General features: G+C 37.8%; 1 protein-coding gene across 9 annotated transcripts in view; it reads right to left on the minus strand.

The window, feature by feature from the left end:
- LOC137642507 (trypsin-like) overlaps positions 1-26,538 on the minus strand; it is a 321,664-nt gene that overhangs the window by 233,145 nt on the left and 61,981 nt on the right. Inside the window, exons 13-14 of one of the 9 annotated variants that reach the window (XR_011044792.1) lie at positions 9,049-9,171; positions 8,105-8,263 (exon numbers count right to left, since the gene is read on the minus strand). The exons of 7 other annotated variants lie outside the window; for them this stretch is intronic. Coding sequence is in view for 1 of the 2 variants with exons in the window: in XM_068375135.1 (XP_068231236.1) it covers positions 8,205-8,263; positions 9,049-9,178 (189 nt within the window). In the remaining variant the exon portion in view is untranslated. Of the gene's footprint in view, positions 1-8,104; positions 8,264-9,048; positions 9,179-26,538 lie in introns of those variants that run through there. One more of the 9 variants, XM_068375135.1, reaches the window with a different exon arrangement.

Genomic DNA, 26,538 nt, shown 5'->3' on the forward strand with positions numbered 1-26,538 from the left:
ATGAATATAGTCTTGCTAATTGTAAGGTATTTAAAATGCCTTGCTTATTTATAACCACTGCACTACTATCAATTTTATGAAGTACTCCTCTGTTTATAAGGTTCTCATCTTCATATCTTATTACCGTGCTTTAAAATCAAAGACAAATAGCATCATTACCCATTAAAACATTAGATGATTACCTTCTATAAACTAGAAATTAGACGATATTAAAAATGTAAAGGAATTTAGAAATTTCACGATAAGTTGCAACTGAAAAAATGATAGATATAATAATCGTTGGTAAAAATACAGTAGGCTTTAAAAAATGATAGCCCTAACTTGATCGACATTGGGAATGAGTTTCTAGCCAAGAATCAACATCGTTGGTATGTTTTTGGTAAATTCAGCAAGTAGTCCTACAGGTATTTTAAGATAGTCGTTGTGTACCAATTGTAATTGGTCACCCCAAAATCATCCAAATAATATGATTTTCTTGTTGCTACCATCAGCTGTCAGATGCCAGGAAATCGCATCCAAAGGGGCTTCCTCGTAAAAAAATTTCTAGGAAGGCCCTCAGTGACTACTCAGGTTTTAGCCCACCCACCGAAAAAGGCGTTCTTACGCCCCCTGATTGGTAATATGCTCTACATTTGGCAAGCAAAGGCTGGAACATATTTACGGATTTTTTAACCAATATCACGTCATCGTTTCTGCTTAGTTGCTTGTGAGTCTATCTTATCTTCTTCCACCTTGAATTTTTCTCTCCTTAAAGAAAATTATTAATATTTTCCATCCCTTCTGCCTTTTTTATGTGCACTTTCAAAACCCCAAAAGTAAGTACTTTACTCTTCTGACATATTCCAATACCAATACAGGTTAAGAGCTGTCGTCATCCCTATGATATTCAGCATTAAATTCATGACCACAATTTCGAGCATCGATATATCCCTCCGTCGATAATTTATAGGCGAAACTCGACTTAATCATCATATGACTTCTCTATTGGCCGACCTTCACCCTAAACCATTTTAATGTTCTTTTCATTTTATATTCATGAATATTTCTAGGAATTGAGTGAAAGGTTTTCTTTTGATTGGCAAAGCATTTACGTCAATATCTCAAAAATCTACGTTGAAGTATTTCCAATATAGGCAATTATGGGGTTTTGATAGATATCGATTTACGGTAATAAGATGCCACTTTAGCTCATTATCTTGGAAGATCAGTCACTGGCATATAAGAGTTGGAAACATTCGCTTTTTGATCATTAAGTTTCTTTATATGTACAGTATATATATATATATATATATATATATATATATATATATATACATATATATATATATGTGTGTGTGTGTATGTGTTTTTGTATCTACACACACACATATATATACATAGAATTTTATATGTCTTTATATATGTATATATATAATATATAAGGAGAGAGAGAGAGAGAGAGAGAGAGAGAGAGAGAGAGAGAGAGAGAGAGAGAGAGAGAGAGAGAGAGAGAGAGAGAGACTTATATGCTATAAAATTCATTTAAAATATCGTTAATCAATGCATGAAATCAAATTCTCTCATTATCCTTCCATAGATGCCGCATGAACTGAACCCGCACACGTGTAGACGACAGCCATCTTTCCACGGGAACTTAAAAAGGTCGCTCAGTGGAAATTGAGTTCAGTCCATTGTTTATTGATAGTTTGCTGCAATTTTGTGCTGCCTTTGGCTGCACCAACAAACATTCAGTGTAGTCAGAACAACTAGAGATATATTCAAGGCTGAATACAAAGCGAAACAAACTCACACCAGCTTGTATATATGTGTGTGTATATATATATATATATATATATATATATATATATATATATATATATGATTATCCATATATATATATATATATATATATATATATATGATTATATATATGGATAATCATATATATATATATATATATATATATATATATATATATATATATATATATATGTGTGTGTGTATATATACACATACATATATATATATATATATATATATATATATATATATATATATATATATATATAGTACGTATGTATATATACAGTAGATGATGAATGGAGAAGTAATGAATTAAAAGCTCAAGATAGAGACGACTGGCGAAATCTAACCGACGCCCTTCGCGTCAAGAGACGTAATATAAGATTTATATATATATATATATATATATATATATATATATATATATATATATAAATATATACACACACACACATATATATATATATATATATATATATATATATACAAATATTTAGGTAGCATATATGTTTATATATGTAAATTCTGTACATAGATATATACATATATTTATATACATTGTCGAGAATTTTTCTTCGACTTATTGAAAACTAATGATTCTAGGCCCGATGATGAGACCTTGAAGAGGTTTGCTTTCCAAAACAATTCAGGAAAGTTTCAATAAAATATGATCACAAAATTAAGTTTATTACAAAAATAATCATTTAAAAAACACAATAAAAAGTCTCGCAAAATGAGAGTTAGGTCTTCAACCTTACTGTACACGCAGTTACTCGACACTGACAAGAAATTCAAATACAGGCTCATGACCTTAGAACACAGTAACCCTCAAGGGGCTTGCAACATGTGCTCATAAAACTCTAAGTCCACGGTTGGACTAAACAAGGCGAAATTACAATATTACACTGATAGTTCTAGAGCAAATTACATACTAGTGCCTGCAGACATCATTTGAGGCATAAAACAAATCCCTAATCCCAGGGATGACAAATTTACAGACAGATAAAAATGAACATAATTCACACTAACAAAGGAACCGACCTGGTATCGCGGTAGATAGGAACCAGAGGCAGAGAGACACGCTACAACTCCATAGACAGTACTTATTTAGTTCGGGATTTAGGCAGGAATGGTCGAGCGTCGTTCAGCATAGCTCAGAGGAAAACTACTGTCTCCTGCACTAATTAACGGGTCCTTGTGAAATGCGCGGGAACTCTCACTTTATTTAATCAACAAGGGGTTTAATCGAGTTTCTTTATCGAATACAAAAAAGAAAAACAGTCAAAGTCTTACGTCAGATTAAAGGATAAACTCAATACTTCGGCAAAAGACCACAATTTGCCAGAATCGAACAAACTAGTGGGTCCTTGGCTCTAAACATATACATCGATAATTTTACCTGCATGAATGAATACAATATCATTTTCGTAAATTGTAAATAATAAAGACTTTGTTTCTCTGACACCCGCTCCTTCCCCACCAGGTGGTAGAAATTTACACCACAATATCGTCACGTATTGGACAGCACTCATTCATAGAAACGCCCGCAAGATCTTCCAGTCTTGCCCTAATTTAACGCAACGTTTGTGAAGTTAAATGGCGGGGATTTCGATTGATCAGTTCGAAACTCCCGACATACATCAATAAACAATACTATTTAGCTGTATATTTATTCAGTGTAACATCTCAAAATAGGAAGTAGGTAAATCTCGAAGTGGCATTCACATAATTTGCAATAAACTATTTGTGCGACGTTAATCCATTGATAACCATGCTAACCCCCACCCATCTCTCCCAACCCAATATGGCGGCTGTTTCCACGTACGCACGGGATACCATTGATCGATATGGGTCTCACGGCATCTAATTGTATGATATCTATGAGTTTCTCTGAGGCTCTAATGAATTTGAAATGATTTAGACATCAACTGGAGTAAGCTAATTCTCGCTTGAAATTTCTGAGAATTGAATTAATTCTCACTGACGGCCCACCAAATCTAAACTGATTTAAGTTGAACGTACCACAAATTTAGATTAATCATCGCCCGAGGGTAGGCCTACCACAAATCCGACAGCCGTGTATTAAAACTTCAAACTGCTATTCGTACGACAACATCTGGTGACGGAATTTAGAACTAAATTAGCTGGCTCCCTTATTTGTTTATAATTAAGTCGAGGACGCTCTTAAAATGTGAGTTTAATATTTTTCAGATTTTGATACGTTTTCATCATTTTCTCTGTAACTGTGAAGGATGGGGAGAGAAATGCAACAAGTCACCGAAGTCAAAGTTAGGACACTATAGTAAAACAGAGATGAGCAACTCCGGCGTCATGTTGGTTGAACCAGAGTCAATATATTCAGTTTGTATTGACTAGGGGTTAAGCCAGAGTCAATATATTCAGTATGTATTGACTCAGGGTTGAACCAGAGTCAATATATTCAGTTTGTAATGACTAGGGGTTGAGCCAGAGTCAGTATATTCAGTATGTATGAACTCAAGGTTGAGCCAGAGTCAATATATTCAGTATGTATTGACTCAGGGTTGAACCAGAGTCAATATATTCAGTTTGTATTGACTAGGGGTTGAGCCAGAGTCAATATATTCAGTATGTATTGACTCAGGGTTGAACCAGAGTCAATATATTCAGTTTGTATTGACTAGGGGTTAAGCCAGAGTCAATATATTCAGTATGTATTAACTCAGGGTTGAACCAGAGTCAATATATTCAGTTTGTAATGACTAGGGGTTGAGCCAGAGTCAGTATATTCAGTATGTATGAACTCAAGGTTGAGCCAGAGTCAATATATTCAGTATGTATTGACTCAGGGTTGAACCAGAGTCAATATATTCAGTTTGTATTGACTAGGGGTTGAGCCAGAGTCAATATATTCAGTATGTATTGACTCAGGGTTGAACCAGAGTCAATATATTCAGTTTGTATTGACTAGGGGTTAAGCCAGAGTCAATATATTCAGTATGTATTAACTCAGGGTTGAACCAGAGTCAATATATTTAGTTTGTAATGACTAGGGGTTGAGCCAGAGTCAGTATATTCAGTATGTATGAACTCAAGGTTGAGCCAGAGTCAATATATTCAGTATGTATTGACACAGTGTTGAGCCAGAGTCAATATATTCAATATATATTAACTCAAGGTTGAGCCAGAGTCAATATATTCAGTATGTATTGACTCAGGGTTGAGCCAGAGTTAATATATTCAGTATATATTAACTCAGGATTGAGCCAGAGTCAATATATTCCGTATATATTGACTCAGGGTTGAACCAGAGTCAATATATTCAGTTTGTATTGACTGAGTTGAGCTAGAGTCAATATATTCAGTTTGTATTGACTAGGGGTTAAGCCAGAGTCAGTATATTCAGTATGTATGAACTCAAGGTTGAGCCAGAGTCAATATATCCAGTATGTATTGCCTCAGGGTTGACCCATAGTCAATATATACAGTATGTATTGACTGAGTTGATCCAGAGTCAATATATTCAATATATATTGACACAGTGTTGAGCCAGAGTCAATATATTCAATATATATTAACTCAAGGTTGAGCCAGAGTCAATATATTCAGTATGTATTGACTCAGGGTTGAGCCAGAGTTAATATATTCAGTATGTATTGACTCAGGATTGAGCCAGAGTCAATATATTCAGTATGTATTGACTCAGGGTTGAACCAGAGTCAATATATTCAATTTGTATTGACTAAGGGTTGAGCCAGAGTCAATATATTCAGTATGTATTGCCTCAGGGTTGAGCCAGAGTCAATATATATAGTATGTATTGACTCAGGGTTGACCCAGAGTCTATATATACAGTATGTATTGACTGAGTTGAGCCAGAGTCAATATATTCAGTATATATAAACTCACTGTTGAGCCAGCGTAAATATATTCAGTATGTATTAACTCAAGGTTGAGCCAGAGTCAATATATTCAGTATGTATTGACTTAGGGTTGAACCAGAGTCAATATATTGACTATGTATTGACTCAGGGTTGAGCCAGAGTCAATATATACAGTATATATTAGCTCAGGGTTGAGCCAGAGTTAATATATACAGTATGTATTGACTGAGTTGATCCAGAGTCAATATATTCAATATGTATTGACTAAGGCTTGAGCCAGAGTCAATATATCCAGTATGTATTGACGCAGGGTTGAGCCAGAGTAAATATATATAGTATGTATTGACTCAGGGTTGAGTCATGAACTCTTGTTCTCGGAAGAATTTCTGTGAGACCAGAGTGAGACAATACGAGACTTGAGTGGCGTCGGTAGAGCTGGAGGACTGTTGTCACTGTAGGAATACTGTTAAATTCAGTTTCGATATAGTTCATTAGGGTCATAAATGTCATGCAAAGTTTATTGAAGTATTTTATATTCAAAGTCAATAGTGATAGTCTAAGAAATGCTTCTCGGTTTTGATTTTGAGGACATATTTTAAAGTAGCTGCATTCTATTTTGCTGTTAATTTTAGCAGGCATTGATTTTTTAGATAACTAGTCAAATTGTCATTACAGGAAATATCTCTCTTGATATTTTCATTGATTTTAACATAATCTATGAATTAAACTGTTGTTAGATTGAAAAAGGCTGTGGTGGCCGATGCAGTAACGTCCCTGACTGGTGTTTGAGTCCCTCTCAAACTCGTTAGTTCCTTTCGTTGTTGACTTTATCATCCATGTGAGCAAAGAATGGAGGGGGGTGGTTTGGGGGAGCCTATAAGTCTAGCTGCTGAGTCATCCTTGGTCCTAGATTGGGTGGAGAGCGGGCTTGGGCACTGGTCATACGTATATATGGTCCGTTTTTAGGGCATTGTCCTGCTTGATAGGGCAATGCCACTATCCCTTGTCTCATATATTAATTGCAACAGATCTGATAATGAAATCTGAATACAAAATGATAACGAATGAACTGAATAAATGAAAGAAGCAGAATCAGGATTTGGTAATGTTTAACTCTACATCAGAACGATCATAATGTTAAAACAATCTCATATGATACAATGATAGAATTACCAGCATCTCAATACACTAGATACTTCTAAACATTTCAGACATGTGTAAACTTAATGCAAATAAGAAAAGGCTTCCTTGAAGGGCAAAAGAAAAAAAAAATAATGGTAAAATTTACCAATACATATGGTCACATGTTTCCCTTAAATGCCAGGCTATAAGAAATACATCTGCCTTAATTCACTTTCTAAAAGCAAACAAAGGAAATTACATTAGAATTATCATTCTTATGAACTATAGAAAGGATTGACTGCCTAACAAAATACTGGAACAAATGTAGAAATTGTTTTCAAATGGGAGGGAAGATAAAAGGAAGAGAATGACAGGGTTTTAAGCAACTGGCGTTCAATGTCTTTTCAACCGGGAAATGATGGGAAATGAGAGGTAGAGAGGAAAAGACGGGAGCCACTTACTGTAGATGGTCGTCCCGACAAAATCAGCACGAATTCAACGTGACGTCACATGGGCCAGAAGATCACTAGAAGCAAGCGATGAGAGGCTTATCCTCCTTCCTTATCTTCAGCTCAATATTCAGTTGTGATTAATTTAGTAAATTTGTTATATACTATCATACATCATCCGATATTCTATTGTAAATTAGAGTGAATAGGATCAAATAAGGTATGCTTTTATTACCAGAAAGCTTAAAAATATGAGTTAACTGAATAATCACTTATCGTAGTAGAACTTCAAGAAAGCAAAATTATTACATATAAATAAGAGTTCTCATAAAAGAAAGGCGGTGTTGGGAAAAGAAAAAGCCACTTGTCAATCCATAAAGGAGAGGTATCTTGGATACAAGTCATTTCAAAGTGCTTAGTTTTATTTATTTCTCTTACAAGAAAAGATAAAGTACCGTTTATAAGAAAAACAGTAATAATTGATGATAAGAACTTTGTATTATCAAAATAAACTAGATTATATGAATAGAAATTTAAGGAAAATTCGAACTTGTTGGATATATCACTTATTAAGTGACATTTTGAAACAACTTAAGTCTTCGTGTCTGTAACATTAGATAGATTAAACGTTTTCCCTTTAAAAGGGATCAGAACATTAGTTTTCATCTCTTGCTAAAGAAAACTTCCTCAAAATATAGAAATCTTTTGCTGAAAGTTTAACAAAGTCTCTCAGTCTCAGTGAGCCTTTTGAGGCTGAGATCCCCAGGGTCACCAGATTAGAAATGAGTATTGTTATTGTAATAAGGATAAATAATAAAACTTTTAAATGCCAATATATTTAATTTATCACAATTGTTCAAGAAGAGGAATGAATAAACATCAAGTTATAAAGAAAAAAATGGTAATTCTATGATCAGGAAAATGAAATTAATGCCTGATTGTGTTGACATAATCTCATTAATGTCTGATGTGGTCCATTCGGTGTCCTCTATGGCCTTGGGCAAGTTTGAGAACCTGCGATGTTTGTAGATATCCAAGAGAGATAGTCTGAAAAAGATATCACAGTTGCAAAATCAATTCATAATAAGATCTTAAAAGAAAACTTTAAATAGATCAAAGATTAATATTGATTACGTTGGTTGTTCGTCTTTTTATCTCTTGTTCATAATATCACTGGCCCAAATATAATTTTTAATCCTTATTTATCTATCTATTTTTCTATTACCATAATCTTTGACATCTTGTTTCACCTCATTGGCAAAATCACTAGTTTTGAAACTTCCTTTGGTAACATGAATCTCTAGACATGATAAGTTCCTAATAGCTTCTTTGACTTGTGGGTTTACTTGTCAATGCTTATCAATATTCATAATAATGATTCTAATATTAAAGTTATTAAACCTAATCATCCTTTTGTTTGATCTTGAAACCTTATTGTAAGTTCATTTGACAAAGTACGCTTTGCTTTTACTTGTACTTGACTGACAATTGATATAGGAACTTGCTCACTGGTTTTATGTTTTGAAAGGTTTAGATTACCCTAAGTCACATGTTTATTTAATCTTTAAAATTGTGCTGCTCTTTTGATCACATATTCATTTACTGACGAAATTGTCCTTCTTTTTCACTATCTGTCAATTTAGTATCTATCTCCCTTCACTTTTATTTTTTTTATTTGATTAGTTGGTTCTGTTTTCGTGTCAACCTTTATGCTGGACATTGAAAACTTCTTGTTTTGAAAACATTTCCATTCCTCACACTTTCGGTCAGTCATGTATCATAAAGGGTCATAAGGAAATCATTCAAACAAAATTTCTTGGTATTTCACTTACTGCCTACTCTGGCGTACACTCCAGGGCTGTTTGCATCGGCGCAGCCATAGCCCCAAGAGACCACTCCAATCACCACCATGAATGTTTGAGCTGTGTTACCTGCAGTCACCATTGGACCACCGGAATCACCCTGAAAATGGAAAAATCTATTTTGACTCTACTGAAACAAGTTATGTTTGAAGTTGTGATATTTTGTCACAGATAGTACGAAGGCTGTTGTCAAGTTCTAATAAAACACTTAATTTTCTCCTCATTCCTCCATCTATCGCTATGTCTGTTATTGCCAATACTTTCTCTACACTCCTAAAGTAGACTGCAGCTGTTTGCAGTTTATGAATAGATTTGACTGTCCATAAGAGCTTTTGTCTAAAGAATTAAAAGCATTTTTAACTGGGAACATTGAAGTCACACAAGTTCTTCAGCATGTCTTTAAACATGGTATTCAAAATATGTAGATACTAATCAAGCTTAGTTTTATAATGTAATTCTATTGTTGTGACTCAACAAACCTGACAAGAATATTTTCCTCCGGCATCCAATCCAGCACAGATCATGTTATTTGTGATTTGATTTCCTAAAAACTGTTGACATCTTGAGTTGGACATTGTTGGAACATCCAATTCATAAAGTACATTAGGTTGAATACCACCTGTAAAGTAAAAGGGTTATATACACAATACTGCACTTGTAAGAAAAAATGGATAAAAAAAAAAAATAGTCAGAGGCACTTTGTCCCAACATATTTATCATTTCTTATATAATGGATAATAAAATTTTCAATCAATCAATAAATAGGTTGGCCAAGTCAACCTGCCATTTCAGGGTAATGGTGGCTCAGTGAGATCGTTGATTACTCCCTCACACTTTGTGTGTCCTGAGTTTAAGTCACGACAGATGACCACCCGACTACGATGTTCCTTTGTCTGTGGAAGGATTGAAACCTACAGGTCTGCTTCATGAGATATCAACAGACATTGCCTTGATTCTCAAGGTCTTATATGACTAGAAAGTCCTTTAGGTGACTTTGTTATATAGCTCTTCAAAGTTGTCCTTCCTCAAAATTTCAAAGAGATTCTCTCAGTCTCATTAATTTCCGCTTGGTTTATTGCTCTCCTATTTCTGGGTGATTAATCTTCCATCGCTTTACTTAGTAAGAATGAATCAACAGCATTTCTATGGGCCGTGAGTACTCCTTACCTCTTCTCTTGGTAGTGCTCAAAAACATTCTGCTACCCATTTTCTATGAGCATTATATTTGCCTTTATTCTGCTGCGCTGTCCTATCATATAGACTGGTAACACTTTTCACATATCTCTACAGTTTTATTCTCTAGAAATAAGGAATCCCAATTGAAGGTTCTATGACTGGTTTGTCCCACCAGTGTCAAATACTGCCATTCTCTTCCTACTTAATTTGTCCTGAGTTAAATAATGTTCCATCTTTTAAGAGACAGTTATTATTTTTTTTGAGATTGAGCCTTGCTCCTGCTTCTTTTTCTTATGATTCTGTTTTTCATGTCTGAGTCTCTTTATAAAGATCTTAGCAAAACTTTGGAAGTATTAATAACAAACAAATCTTAGTCCTGCATCATTTTTAAATGCAAGATAGAATAAGAGTCTTACACACAGAAAAATGTAAGGATTTTTCATAATTTTTGTTTTAAGTATTACTAAACTTGGAAATGAAAAAAAAGTATGTTCCGTTCATACCTAATGGCTGAAATCGTGTAGTTCCTGGAATCAACTTCTTCAGGGAATAAATTAAAATAAGAAAACTTGGGAAATATAATGTACTGAAGGTGCATGTGCAGAAAGTAATCTAGACCAAAATATTTCTCTGATAAGATGATTGACTGCTCTTTGATGCTTGACTTGAACAAAGATTTCACACAAGTTACGACTTATTACAAGTGTACAAACCTGACTGTAATGTTCCCCAGCCTGTAACCGTAGCAGTCACATCATTATAGGCATTGCCTGCATCTGGAAGACACACAGGGGCAATCTTGTTGTCAGAAGGGAAGGTGAGAGGAGAGGACAGCTTGATCAACGCCATATCGTTGTCAAGAGTGTTTCTGTTGTAACTTGGGTGCATGATGATCTGTAACGAGATTGATTGATTAAACTTATTTTCCATATCCTATTTTCTTAGATTTTGAAAGATTTCTATCATTGTAAAACCAGTATTTTGAAATCAGGAAAATTGTACTGTATTTATTTCAAATTTACTCTTCTTTCAAGGATAACATACAAGATTTATAGCAATACATCTAGAAAGATTTCCTGTTTAAGAAAAGTGTATAGCAAATAAAAGAGCCTTAACTAATTTCATGACTTCTGTTAAAGAGAATTTCTAATAAAATATTTTGCCAGAACTATCCAGAGGTTTACCGACTTACCCTTGAGGCTTGGATCTTTTGTCTAACCGTCGTTTCAGTTAATGTGGAATAGTCGTGTTCTCCTACGACTACATAGACGTTTGATTCAATGGATCTGGAAAGGGAATGGGATCGTTATTAGTAACTACAATCATTCCTGCTTGAAAAGGTCAATTTCGCCGTTATGAGAATAAACGTTTTTAATGAGGAATTGGTACTACGTTTTACATTTTTTTTTATTTCTTATAATCTCATTGAAAAAGTTTTTATGCATTGTTTAATATTTGCAAAAAAGCAGTTATTAGTCCATGAAATTCCCTCTTCAGCAATAAAATAAGGCAGCAAACTTGCAAAGTTAAATTTAGTCAATATATTCCCACGACAGTTCTTACTCTGCTTCGCAAAGTCATGAAAAAGATATTGCCTGAACTTTTAAATCTTTTTTTCATAGAGTTTTAAAAAGTTTTTTTTTTTTGTACACTTTACGAGAACATTTGGAGATTGGTTGAAATCCAAAGCAATTGATGAGGTGTTAATACTATGACTAATTTTCAAGTCAAGTCACCAAATATGATCTGAAACACGTTCATAAATAGTCAATCTTCACAGATAAAATGAGATAGCATTAGTCCTACCCCAATGGTAGTCCTCTTACCCGTCGACACAATGAGATGCTGTCAGGATCCACTCATTGGAGATGATAGAACCACCACAATATGGTCTGCTAGATGTAGCTGATGTCAACCCAACTTGCCAAGGGTATTGGTGAACTGTTGTCGGTTGGCCTCCAACAATCCTGGTCACTGGGTTTCGTCGGCCACACACTGCATGAGAGAATTAGATGCTTCACTGTCTCAAGTATTCACTGTTTGCTTATGTTATAAGACTGAACTTGTGGTAGATTAGGTGGTTTCTAAAATTAGTACAAATTATATAATTTTCCTATTTCATTCGGTCTACTGATTCTGTTGGATTGTTTTTGATAAATATGTATTTTTTCATTTGGTTTTCTATGATAAGCCTTGATATATATATATATATATATATATATATATATATATATATATATATATATATATATATATTATATATAAATAAATATATATGTATATATATATATATATATATATATATATATATATATATATATATATATATATACACACAACCTTACAATTGTGTAAAGATTATATTGTTCACTGTTATACCGTTTATATGAACATTAGGTAGTGGTTAGTCATAATAAAGTATGATATTTTATAGTTGCCACAGATATTCCGGGTGAAATAAGCCCCACCCCCTGATGACGTCATATACAATCATGTTGTCTCCTGCATTAGCAATGGTCACAATGCATACTATACCCTTAAAGTGGCTATAAGTTAGTATAGCTGCTAACGTGGGAGACAACCTGGTTGTATATGACGTCATCAGGGGTGGGGCTTATTTTGCCTGGAATCTATATAGAGACTTATAGTTAAGGAATAAAAATAACGTTGAAACCATAGGCAGATATAAATCTATTCTAAGATATTCATATGTAAGAGGATATAGCGATATTGTTCAGCTTTATTCTTCAAATGTTCTGTTATCTGAACAATTATTATCAATACACGAAATATCTCGAATTCTTTATTAGCAGCAGTCGCTCACTCTCGCATGAGTTACATAGAAGTACTGATTTTAGCAAAGACTCATGTATTTATTGTGAAATAAAGATTGCTGAGTAATCCTTTATTATGTATGATAATTGATTCATATTGTTTTGCCTAAGGAAAAATCTAAGCTTTTAAATAGTAATTCTTGTTTGATAGATTCCCGGGATGCATATTCCTGAAGTCTGGATGAAAATAGACCCTGTCGGATATTAGAACCAATCAGAGCGTGTTTTGGAGCGGTGACGTTATGGGACTCCGCCCTCCTTAGTGCTACCACCTATAAAATTTTCTTAATTCTTGCAAAAGCACCAGTTTTGACAATAACCCTGGAAAGGTATGATGGGTCGTACGTGACCCCTACAGCATTTTCAAAACCTGTTTTTTCCCCATTAATCATCAGCTGTCTCGAATATGGAAGTGATCGACCTGCAAGGGGTGACTAGTCTACATGCCATTGTCTGCTTTAGGACTGATTTTCGTCTAACTTCCCTCCTTCCCCGTTTTTTTATCCCCCCCGGGGTCGACCTCGACCCTGACATACCTTTATAGGGGTAAGTGATCAAACAGCAAAGTTATTACATAATTATAAATTGTCGAACAGTGTTGATACTTGTTTGGTTCTTTATAGTTGGAAAGTGTGGGTGGATGGTGTGTCTACCACTTGCATGACATTGGTTTTGGCTTAAATGCCATATATTGCCATGAGGTCCATTTTCCCTCAAATGCTGATTTCTGAATTTTTTTTATTTTTTGCAAATTTCTGATTTTTTCTATTTATTTTGAATTTATCTTCAATAATGGCCAGCAGGCAGTATTCCCTCGGCATGGATGTCATCAACACACTTCTAATGGAGTTAAAAAGAGATGTTGATGACACCTTGAAATTTACATACCCATTCTTCATTTCAAGTTGTAGATTGGGCTGTAAGAGTTGTTGCGGTCTGCAGCCATTTTGTTGACATACTCGAAAGGTAAGTTGGCATATCTCTATATATTCTTGTTCTGTATAGAATTCGTGATATTTTGGTATATTTTAATGCATGAATATCATATTTTATAGGAGATACAATGATTTTCATAAAAAATTTACATTGTGAAACTAGGCCGTCAAAAAATGACCTTTAGATTTCGCCCCTGATATAACAGTAAATTACATCTTAGTGCACATTTTATTATGTATTTCTGTATTAGAATAATATGAGTTTATTTTATAAAAAAAATTAGCCTCTTCCTATTTCATTTGGGTACCCAAAAAAATTCATGAAATTTGGACAAATTTTTTTGGCTAAAAAAGTTACCCTTTTTTTCTCATTTCAGATTTTGACTTCTATGGGTCCAACTCATTTACAGGAATTACACGCTGTTGCTTTGCCATCTAAGAAGGTGTCCCTAAAGGGATTTATGTGTATACGTATATTTCTATTTTTGTGAATATTTACGTCGTCTTTTTTTTGTATACTTAAATTTTTAATATATTTCCAATAAATAGTTATTTTGTAGATGGGTATCATTTATATTTTCAGTAGTTTTTAGCATTCTTTGAAGTATTTTTAGCAAGTCAAACAATACAGATTGATGCATAACTAAATTTTTCCTGAATTTTTTTTGAGTCGGGGTCGCGCGCGACCGAGTATACCCTTAAAGGGGTGTCCGAGTAGCGTACCTATCCAGGGTTAATCCTCTATAATACGTTATAGTAATGGTAAATATATTAGTTATTATAGATGCATACAGAATATATGTATCAACTATGCTGTACCAGGTAGCATTTACGCTGGTGCTTATTATTATGAAAAGGTACTGAGAGTCTGAGTACGCAAGGTATATGGTACCATTGCTCAATGTAAACAAACTGCATGTGCTGTTCCTATTCCGTAACTTCTGTCGAATTGATTGAGTCTGTAGCCTATAGTCCTCCTAGTCTGTTCTTTTCGTCGTGTGTTACTTGTACTTTAGTTACTATGGAGTATACTCGAGTTGATAGATTTTGAGGCAGTGGCTTCCCCTCCTTCGCAAGACGCTCAACTGGCAGGCCAAGGGGAGTTGCACCGCTCTGTAAAGGCCGTCATCTGACAGGTGCTTTGTCTTCACAACCTAAACGTCCCCGTAGTTTGGCTCACAACGTATTAATTTTATGTATTTATTATAACTCTTAAGACATGAATTATTCCATTTTTATTGTATCTGCTTGACAATGGAACTGTGCAGTTTGGAGTCAATCAACTTTGGTATGATGTACAATGTGGGTAATCTTTTGTATATAATAAACTTTTGTATAAAATAATCTTTTGTAAATATTTTTTCCTTTACATTCCAAGCTATGCAGTTGATTTTAAAACTTACAACAAAATATCAGCAAAGGAATGCTTTTTGGTATCCGAGGCTGCAATGGTAATATGTATAGGCCTAATATAAGCAAAGCAAAAATTTTGCATAGTTTACGATATCTGCACAACAAAACTTGAGCATGGCCTTGGTTGTAATACAAAGTGTAAATTAGTGCTTTTTATTACATATTTGTGCAAATTGAAAAAAAAATTCTGGTATATTTTTCTTTGACTAGAATGAATTTGCTACTCATTTCCGTTGGATATTATTAAAGGAATATGCTTTTTTATTGCAACATAGATTTACCTTAGCAACTAAATTAAAGGTCTATATTTCCAGTCTCACACCATGTGTCGGGAATTTTCGAACTGGCCATTCGAAAGTCCCGCCATTTGACTTCATGAACGTTTCGTCAAATGAGGGCAAGGCTGGGGGATCTCGCTGGCGAAAGACTTGAGGTTTAATACGTGACTGTATTGGAACCAAAATCTTAACCACCTGGTGGGGAAGGAGCGAGTGTTGTGGAAATTGTCTGTTTATGATATATCAATGATGAATCTAACGTAAAATCGAGGCAACATGACAAAAATGTCTTATGTATGTGTTTAGTGTCAATGACAACTTTTCTACGAAGCTGCTGAGCCTCGCTCGGCCTCTTTGCTTCATCGTCCCCCCTAAAGATAAGTCATAATTTTAATTGTTCTCTTCTCTCTACCTCGTGTACCAGGTTGGTTGTAGTAGAAGTTTGTGTGCAAGACGTTTAGTTTTTATATCGCAGTTTAACGTAGAGATCCTTGTGATTGGGGATCTGAATCCTGAGTTAAATAAGAATAGGGATATTTGGTGTATGATTCGTTGTGTATTGAATTCGAATTGGCACTATTTTCAGTTTGTTAATGAGTCCGGTGTGGACTTTGTGCTTGAAGAGCACGTGTTATATTACCAAGAGTCAGCCTTGTTTTTTCATTAAGTCTTGTGAATGCTTAAGGATGTTGTTTGTCTTTATCAGAGTTTGTTTTTGTAATAAAATTGTAAATTTTATCGCCGTATTTCAGTTAACTCCTGGAAGGTTTTGGGAATCTTGCCTCTTCAAGGCCTTGCGATCCGCCCAGTACATCGGGCAGATTTAATAAACTGGTGAAAATCACAACATTTGGTCCTTCGAACCGGATCGCAAGCGCTTCCCAGAACCGGATAGGACTAAATTAAAATATGAGCTTTTGAGAGAGAGAGAGAGAGAGACGAACAATTAAGGTCCTCTACGTCCCGATGTGCGATCGACCACGTGGGTCAGTTTTTGAGTCCCTTCCTAACGCAAAATTACTTTTCTTTCCTTGCTTTGCCAAACCCCCCCCCCAAACGTAATGTAAAGTTAATGAAGATGGCGGTGGCCACGATCGTGCACATCGAGGCGTCGATGGGCCTAATAAACGACTTACTTAGCGAAACGCAAAGAGCGCTATTAGAGACCTACTCTGAGTCCGTTTACCAGAATTTGGTAACGGAGTTGCAGGTAGAGGTCCGACAGCTAAGAGAGCTATACAAAAGCCAGTGTGTGAAACTAGAGTCTAGTATTGAAGCCCGAATCAGGCACACGTTAGGTGAAGCTACACGCGCTTCTACCCTACTGTATAATTGGATAGACAAAATGAAAAGCACTTCAACGGGGAATGTTGCCCTCCCCAGGTTGAAGCTGCTGCCTCTCCCGACGTTTGAAGGGGAAGTGCAAGAGTACGCATCGTACCGTGAGCTCTTCACAATCCATGTGGATCGAAGAGCGGATTTAGACGAAGTGTCTAAATTTACGTATTTATTGGGGACGTTGGGCAAAGAGCCACTTAGAATCATAAAATCTCTAAGTGTAACCGCCGCGAACTATAGTGTAGCATTAGACCTTTTAGATAAGCAATATGGCAACGTGCACCAGACACTCGTGATTCTGCACCGTAAATTAGCCAACATCTTTGTGCCGTCACTAAACCCAGTAGAACTCAAAAGGTTCCGTTTTGAGTTGACCATCATAATTGAACAAATCAAAAGACTGAGTACCAATGACATAGGCCAGGGCATGGTCATGAGCCTCATTAATCAAAAATTATCTGAGGGAAAGCTCTACCGCAAAGTGGTCGAGCATTTGAGAAAATGTGACTATACGTTGCACGAATTTTTTGAGGCAATAGACTTTATTGTGAGAATGCTAGAAGACGATGCGTTGCAGAGAGGCGACAGTCTTGAGAGTGACAAAAGACCAGACAGTAGTGTAAGACCGAAAACCCATCCCATCCACAATAATTCCTGCCCATTTTGTAGCGAACGGCACCCGCCTCACGGATGTCGCCAAGTGACTGACGTAGCTGCCAGACGTCGCATTTTGCTGAAAAGGGGTCTTTGTTTTAATTGTACGAAATCAGGTCACCGTAGCGATAAATGTCCCGTTTCAAATTCCTGTAGAAACTGTAATGCTAAGCACCACACTGCAATTTGCGATGCGGGTAGACCGCAATCGATCCCTAGTCATAGTAATAGTCAAACAACGTCCCGCCCCGTAGTGAATGCGACGCCTCAGCAGCCCGAAACTTCCCCCCGACCACCCATGACTAAAGTAGAGGCTAAACCATGCACAAGCGCAAAGATCGCGCAGAGGTCTGATGTGGACCTCCCATGCACTATCTTGCCAACAGCCATGGCAGGTATCCAACAAAGGCAAGGTAGTAAGCGAGTCCGCCTATTCCTCGACTCAGGAAGCCAGAGGAGCTTCATCTCCGCAAAAATTGCCCGTCAATTAGGCCTACCGGTGGTAGGACGAGTATCCTTGAATATAGCTCCGTTTGGTTCCGAGGAAATAAGCGGACAATACGATGTAGTAAGTTGCAGGGTTGAAATGGGCAAAAGAATCGTGCGCATGAAACTAGTAGTACATGAGAGCGTGGACGTCCCGATACATAATGCTGGTTATGGTAAAGTCAGACAGCATCTGTTGACCAAGGGAGTCACGTTAGCCGATCCAGCCAACAAGTCGGACGTGTTGAAGAATGTCCACGTATTAGTAGGGGCTGACTATTTTAGTTATTTTGTAATAGGCGTGGAGAGAGTGGATGGGATCAATCTCTTCCTGACGCATGATGGCATGTCGCCATATGGGAAGGTGCCGCAGTGGCTACTGCAAGGGGAGAGGATTGAGCAGGTGAGAACGTTGAGAGTGTGCAGAATCACGAACGAGCCATATCTGTGTGATGTAGACGAGTGGTGGCGATTAGACCGTGTTGGCATCGCCCCATCTGAGCAATACACTGTTCGCGAGGCCGAGGCCATGCGAAAGGTATCGCAAAGCGTTGTGAAAAAACCTGAGGGATATCAGGTTAGCCTACCATTCGGGTCGGATGCTAGGCCAGAAACAAATTATCGTAACGCTGTGGCGCAGTTAGAGTCGTTGCAGACCAAATTCAGAAAGGATAGGAAATATTTTGAACAATATCAAGGAGTGATAGACAAATATATCGAAGCAGGTTTTATATCTGAGGTGAAAGATCCCATAGTGGAAGGTTATTACATGCCACACTTTGGGGTCAGGAAAGACAGCCGTACCACCCCCCTTAGAATCGTGTTCAATGCCTCGGCAAAGTCAAAGGGTTGTCAGTCATTGAATGAATGTCTCTTACCTGGGCCCAATTTGGTAGAGGTAGCATATAGTTTAATCATAAGGTTTAGGTTGAACCGATATGCCATGTTAGCCGACATAAGTAAAGCATTCCATCGTGTTTTGTTAGATCCTCGTGATGCCAAATACACACGATTTCTGTGGCGCGAGGCAGCTGGTCGAGCGCTTACCTTCGCCTTTAGAGTTGTGGTGTTCGGCATCACAGCAAGTCCATTTTTGCTACAACAGATATCAAATTGTCATTTTAAAGAGGAAGGCCGGCCATATTTGGTAAAATCCTTTTATGTCGATAACTATCTGGCCACATTTGAGGATTTAGAACATATGAGGCAAGAGCATGAGTCTGTTAATAACATCTTAAAAGGGGCGGGTATGCCCTTAGAAGGGTGGGCAAGCAATCACTTGGCCTTCGATAGTGAGAGACAGTGGAGTGAGCCTGTGAGTGTGAACGTGCTCGGGCTGCGATGGGCCCGGGACGTGGACAGATTGTGTGTGAAGGCAAGTAAGAGGATTAGTGAATTGGGAGAGGGATGGGTGCCTACGAAGCGTAGAGTACTTTCCCTGTTGGTCTCGATTTACGATCCAATAGGTTTGATCAGCCCATTATTTGTAAAGGGAAAACTTTTCCTCCAACAACTATGGGAGGATAATGTAGGTTGGGATGACGTGTTAGGAGGAGAAAAGGCTAAAGAGGCAAGTGAATTGTTGAATGATTTGAAAGCGGTGAGCGACATCACCTTTCAAAGATCGATAGGCAAAAAGGGTTTAGAACTACATGTGTTCACCGATGCCAGCAGTAAGGCATATGGAGCAGTGGCATATACCAGGGACGATTGCAATCGGGTAAGTCTGATTACAAGCAAAATGAGGATCACTCCGAAAGGGATGAGCAAACTGACGATCCCCAAGCTAGAGCTGCTGGCCTTGTTGTTAGGCAGTAGATTAGCAAGAACTCTCAAGGAACTGATCAAGCCACGAGAAATAGTAATGTGGACTGACAGCAAGGTAACGTTGGCATGGGTAGCATCTTCCGATGCCGGGTCTCATAAAAATGTGTTTGTTTCTAACAGAGTGGCGGAGATTGTTTTTATTCAGCAGGTTTGTAGCTTCAGTCTGAACCATGTCCCTAGTCATCAGAACCCTGCCGATATCCTATCCAGAGGTGCAACGACTCGACAATTGCAAGTTAACTCCCTGTGGAGGAACGGTCCAGAATTCCTCAGGACCACGGGAAAGCCTGTTCCTTGCAAGGAGGAAGATCCGCTACATCAAACTCACGTAGTAGCGGCGGTACAAGAGTTAAGGGAGGAGATGTGTCCTACCCCCCCAGGCGAGATTTGGGACATCCTGAAAAGGGAAGTAGGGTTCCAATTCTTGTTGAGAGTAGTCAGACTAATTTTAAAGTTTGCAAAAATAGAACGGAATCCGTTCAGTATTGTTGTTCTGGTAGAGCAGAAACATTACTTGCCTTCAGTTTATGCTTACTTGGAGGGCGGAGTCAGACCCCCTCGTGAAGTTCTCAATTTAGTAAGACAGTTGAATTTAGTAATGAAAGATAGACTCATTTGTACTAGAGGACGAGTGTCCAAGTTAGAAGAAATTAATCAGTTAATTCTCTTGCCAGCCAAAGGGCGTTTAGTTAGGGTTTATTTAAGATATTTACACCGTTTGCATTTACATTGTGGTGTGAATACTCTAATGGGTATCTTTCGACAGAAATGTTGGGCGGCGGGTCTACGTTCTATTGCCAAGCAGGTGGTAAAGGAATGTATGGAGTGTTGGCGCGCCTTCCAGTCTTCGTCGAAACAGCCACCACCACCCCCCTACCGAAGGAAAGAACAACCCTCGAGAAACCCTTTACAGCAGTTGGAGTGGACCACACAGCAGCCATACAAACTGAAAAGCAGCCAGGGTACATCCTGATTGTAACGTGCATGGCCAGTAGGGCCGTGTATCTCGACTTCTGTCCCTCCTTGGAAGCGGAAGAATTCGTCTTGGCTTTAAGGCGATTCTGCGCCACGCATGGCGCCCCCCAATACATCACCTCTGATAATCACCAGACGTTCAAAACCGCCAGCCACCTCCTGCGGGGACTCTACGAAGAAGATGAAGTTCAGCAGTTCCTGAGGAGAATGGGAATACAATGGAGGTTTCAGACGCCCAGAGCACCTTGGAAGGGTGGATTCTTTGAGCGGCTGATAGGGGTGACGAAGCGAACCCTGCAAATAGCTCTCGGCCAAAAGTATCTACCGAACGCCCACGTATTGACACTGGTGAAAGAAGCAGAAGCCGTAGTGAATAATCGCCCGCTTATGTACAGCGGTGACGGATGCGAGGATGAAGTCCTCACCCCTTCCCATTTGTTAAGAGGACACCCAGTCCTCCTCATGGCACCGCTCTTACTGGACGAGCACCTCAACACGACCTTCACCTCCCGGAGGCTACGTGATCGTAATTTGAAACTAACAGACTCTTTGAAGAGATTCAGAGAGAGGTGGAGAAAGGAATATTTGAGTGCCCTGAGAGCTCGACACGACTGTCAGTCCGGGGAACCCTCCAAGCTGCACCCTGGAGACATCGTGTTGGTAAGACAAGAACATCAAAGAAGAGCTACGTGGCCTCTTGGACGTGTTGTAGAAACGTATTCGGACGACGACGGCGTCGTACGTTCGGCCAAAGTGTTGTTTGAGGGTGTCGAGTCACAGCGAGCTGTTAGCCATCTGGTTCCCCTGGAAATTACCCCCTCTGTGGAGGATGATGGAGACGGAGACGACGACGATGGAAAAGAGGGTGTGTACAGTTCGACAGACGGAATACCAGGGATCGTGGAGACGTCTGGGGACAACCAGGAAATGGCTCCGGCTGCGACATCCCAACAACTGGCCACAGAGACCTTCGACAGTGACACTCATGACGAGAACAATACGTTCAGTGCGAACAGTGAAGGTGAAAAGGAATCGAAGCAGACAAATGTTAAAAAACGTTCTGCACGCCCATTGAGAAGGGCGGCTGCGAAGCAACGAGAAATGATGGACCGTCTGCTAAAGTGTGACAGTCTATGAAATGTAGCTGCAAAACAGTAAGTGAGAGAGGGAGTGTCTCCCTGGTAGGTAGGGAGGGTGAAGTGAGAACGTTTGTAAGTGGCATGAATCCACGGAGATTGGAAGTGCGTAGGTGTGGGGAATGGGGACGGGATAGTCTCTCGTACTTACGAAACGAGCGTTGTACAAAGCCAAGCCCCTCCCTCTTGTTCCCCTAAGGTGGTAGCCCACATGTGGCAGTGTAAAAAGTGATTTAATTTATTTAAGAGGGCAGGTTGCCTTCATATGGAAATGCGTGATTATATTCTGTGTATGAATACATTTTTCTTTGTTGTATACATATATGCCGAAAGTGAATATTTTAGGCCCATTGCCTAATTGCTTTGCCAATTTTTCATAATTATATTCTGTATGTGAATGCATTTTTTCTTTCTGTTCGTATATATGTATATGATAACTGATTTCTAGGCCCATTGCCTAAATTGCCTTTATGTTTACATGATTGCATTTACTATTTAGGTACAAACTTTTATTGTTTTTTGTATACCTGTGAACTAATTGCCCCGGGGTAACATTGTTGTTAATGAACATTGTGTATGCTGTTAGAGTCGTTGCGGAGCGCTACGCAACGAGCCGAACAGAGTTAAGGAGTGATTACTCCACCCCCGAGTCCAGTCTTGCCTGATTTACTGACGTTTTTGACGCCCCTTATTTCGGGTGTGGAGGATGTCGGGAATTTTTGAACCGGCCATTCGAAAGTCCCGCCATTTGACTTCATGAACGTTTCGTCAAATGAGGGCAAGGCTGGGAGATCTCGCGGGCGAAAGACTTGAGGTTTAATACGTGACTGTATTGGAACCAAAATCTTAACCACCTGGTGGGGAAGGAGCGAGTGTTGTGGAAATTGTCTGTTTATGATATATCAATGATGAATCTAACGTAAAATCGAGGCAACATGACAAAAATGTCTTATGTATGTGGTTAGTGTCAATGACAACTTTTCTTCGAAGCTGCTGAGCCTCGCTCGGCCTCTTTGCTTCATCGTCCCCCCTAAAGATAAGTCATTATTTTAATTGTTCTCTTCTCTCTACCTCGTGTACCAGGTTGGTTGTAGTAGAAGTTTGTGTGCAAGACGTTTAGTTTTTATATCGCAGTTTAACATAGAGATCCTTGTGATTGGGGATCTGAATCCTGAGTTAAATAAGAATAGGGATATTTGGTGTGTGATTCGTTGTGTATTGAATTCGAATTGGCACTATTTTCAGTTTGTTAATGAGTCCGGTGTGGACTTTGTGCTTGAAGAGCACGTGTTATATTACCAAGAGTCAGCCTTGTTTTTTCATTAAGTCTTGTGAATGCTTAAGGATGTTGTTTGTCTTTATCAGAGTTTATTTTTGTAATAAAATTGTAAATTTTATCGCCGTATTTCAGTTAACTCCTGGAAGGTTTTGGGAATCTTGCCTCTTCAAGGCCTTGCGATCCGCCCAGTACATCGGGCAGATTTAATAAACTGGTGAAAATCACAACACCATGTATACTTCCGAACATGAATTACCTTCCGTATTCTAGCATAACCTGACAAAATATGAACATTTCAAAAACATTGAGTCAAAACTACAAAACAACAATTGAAAATATACAGTATATGTATATAAGCAGCAAAGAACAAATCAACTTGCAGAGGAAATATATATGATCAACTGGGCAAAATTTGTGCATTTAGGCGAGTACAATGATTCCAAATATAATTCAAAGTACCAAAAATTTTGAACTCAGCCTATTTCGTGTACTAAATGCTCAAGTGTCGAGGCCAATATGAGTAGTTAAGTAATTTTTTCAATGGGTGAAGTATTACGTAAGGAAACAGCTGATTGCCAGGGGATCATAGTCCTCCTGTCGAGATCAATATAAGTAGTTAAATAATTTTTCAACGGGTGAAGTCTTACGTAACGAAACAGCTGATTGGCATAGGATCATAGTCCTTCTGGTGTGTTTTGTTGAGCAATGTTGCCAGCCATATACCTTGCGTATCTCTGTACTTTTTAAAAAATTATATTTACCAATATTATAACCTCTCACAAGATTATATTCTCAAAACTGGTGCTTCTGCATGGATTATTATGTAATGAAGCGGCTGAATGCCATGGGCATGGCTTTCTGCATGTTTCATTGAGAAATGGTCCAATATGCCTTGCATATCTCAGTAACTTATGATGCATAAGCGCCAGCGTAAATATTAGCTGGGTTGATACATATTTTCTGTACACATCTATAATAACTATATTTACCAATATTAAACCTATTATATAAGATTAATATAATCGGTGCTTCTGCAAGAATTAAGAGAACCGTATATGTGTTAGCACTAGGAGGGCGGAGTCTCACAACGTCACCGCTACAAAAGATGCTCTGATTGCTTCTAATATCGGAGAGGGTCTATTTCCATCCAGACTTCAGGAATATGCTCCCGGCATGTGAAGATGATAAGAGGAAGAAGAGCAGTACATATAGATTTTAATTTGTTTACCCAAGAAGAAAATATTTGGAGAAACTCAACAACTCCTATGAAGATAAGAAAAAAACAACTTTGATATAAATTAGAATCTAGACAGGAATTAGACTTTAGTAATCCTTAAGAGATTAAACCCTTCCAAGATGCACAGGAATATGACAGAAAAGCTGAAAAGTAGTTTGGCTTGTCTTAAAAAAGAACTGTTATTGTCCCTCCACTAAACATTCGAAAATAGAAAATTTAACTCAGATAAGAGGATAATCGACTTTAAACTTAAGATTCATTAATTGAAGTAGAATCTTTCATTTGAATTCGCTAGGGTACTGGATTGTTTGTCTAGTTTCATGTGCAAGCCTCCTTTGCTTGCTTGCAGTTCGTCAACACTGCTTGCCTTGGTTGAAGGATACTTAGAAGTTGAGGAGCGTCCCTCGGTAGGGAATATGTAGTTTTGGATGCATTAGGATGAAGGTAAATGACGATACCAAATCTGTCTGGGTAGAATTTATGATGGCTGCACTGTTGCCATCTTCAGCAGTGTTTAATTATCTTCCCACTATGGAGAGAGCAATGCTCAATAGGGGATTGGATAGCCCAAGACTACTACCTATCTACCACAAAGATCTCAACTAAGTTTTATTTTTTATTTTTCATATTTTTTCTTTATTTTCGATGGAGAAAACTTGATGTACATTTGTCAAGAAAAGAGCTCGTCAGCGTTATTCAATGCATACACATACAAAGGAAATTTGGCAGTAACTTTGTACTTACGGCATTGTTCACTTGGTGTTGGTGTTGTTGTAGCTGCTGTTGAAGACGAGGTTGAAATTCCTGTTACATCTGAAACAAATATATGCTACTGTAACACTTAAAGAAACCGGGAACACGCAAGGAAGTCGAGGTTTCTCAGGACGGGAATCAGGTTCCTAAAACTAGGAACAAGAAAATCATATTGATTCCAGAAAAATGGGAAGAGGAAGAATATTGACGAATAAAGGAGGGAAGGAAGCTTTGGATATCTAATGTTAAAAGGGCAATAATGATTACATTACTTGTTGAATGTATAGAATGTGAAAACATCACCCAGCTGAATGAAATATAAAACATGATCCACAGGACTTTGAGAGCCACCTGTCGGTGAAAATGAGAACCTCTATAAGCCGTGTTCTTTACCTGAACCTGAGGCTGTAACTGTGCAGGAGAAACCGTAGAATTTTCTCCATCTCGATCTAAACTTGACCTCCATGAAATTGCTTCCACTCGTTTCAGTAAAAGGTGGTTGAGTTCCGCAATACCTGTAAAAATACACCTCTAGATGTACATTTGATAATCAAGTTTTCTTTTGAAGAAAGACTATTTTGTATGGTACATCTGGCCATCAAGATTGCATAAGTCAGTGTAACTTCGCTGTAATCTTTAGACCCACCAACAGTTGTGAATCCTACTGTAACATACGACAGAGTCAACCAAACATCTTCAGTGAGAAGATGAAGGTCACAATCAAAGTTGGTACTAAAATTTTAAACTTGATCGTCATCTTTAACTTTGTTAGTGATTGGCAGAGGGAAAGTAACGGTTATAACTAATTGTATCAGACGAACCCTGCAAAGGATAATGCTGATGAAGAGAGGAGCCAGGTAGTCGAAGATTATGTTAATGAAAATTATGAACGAATGGTAGAATAACTATCCATTGCCAACATGGCTGTGGCAAGACACAAGATATGACAGAAATAATGAGATAAAATAGTTTTGAGGTGGCTGGGTAAATAGAGGCTTTTAGGATTGCGTTTCATGATTTTCATATAAGGAGACGAGAGATAAAGAGATAACATTTCATAGATGATGATTTCAATACGTTCATGGAAAGAACTGTCTTGATGGCTGAACGAATACAGTCAGCCCTCGATATTCGCTGAT

This window comes from Palaemon carinicauda, chromosome 6, assembly GCF_036898095.1.
Source record: "Palaemon carinicauda isolate YSFRI2023 chromosome 6, ASM3689809v2, whole genome shotgun sequence".
Lineage (NCBI taxonomy): Eukaryota > Metazoa > Arthropoda > Malacostraca > Decapoda > Palaemonidae > Palaemon > Palaemon carinicauda.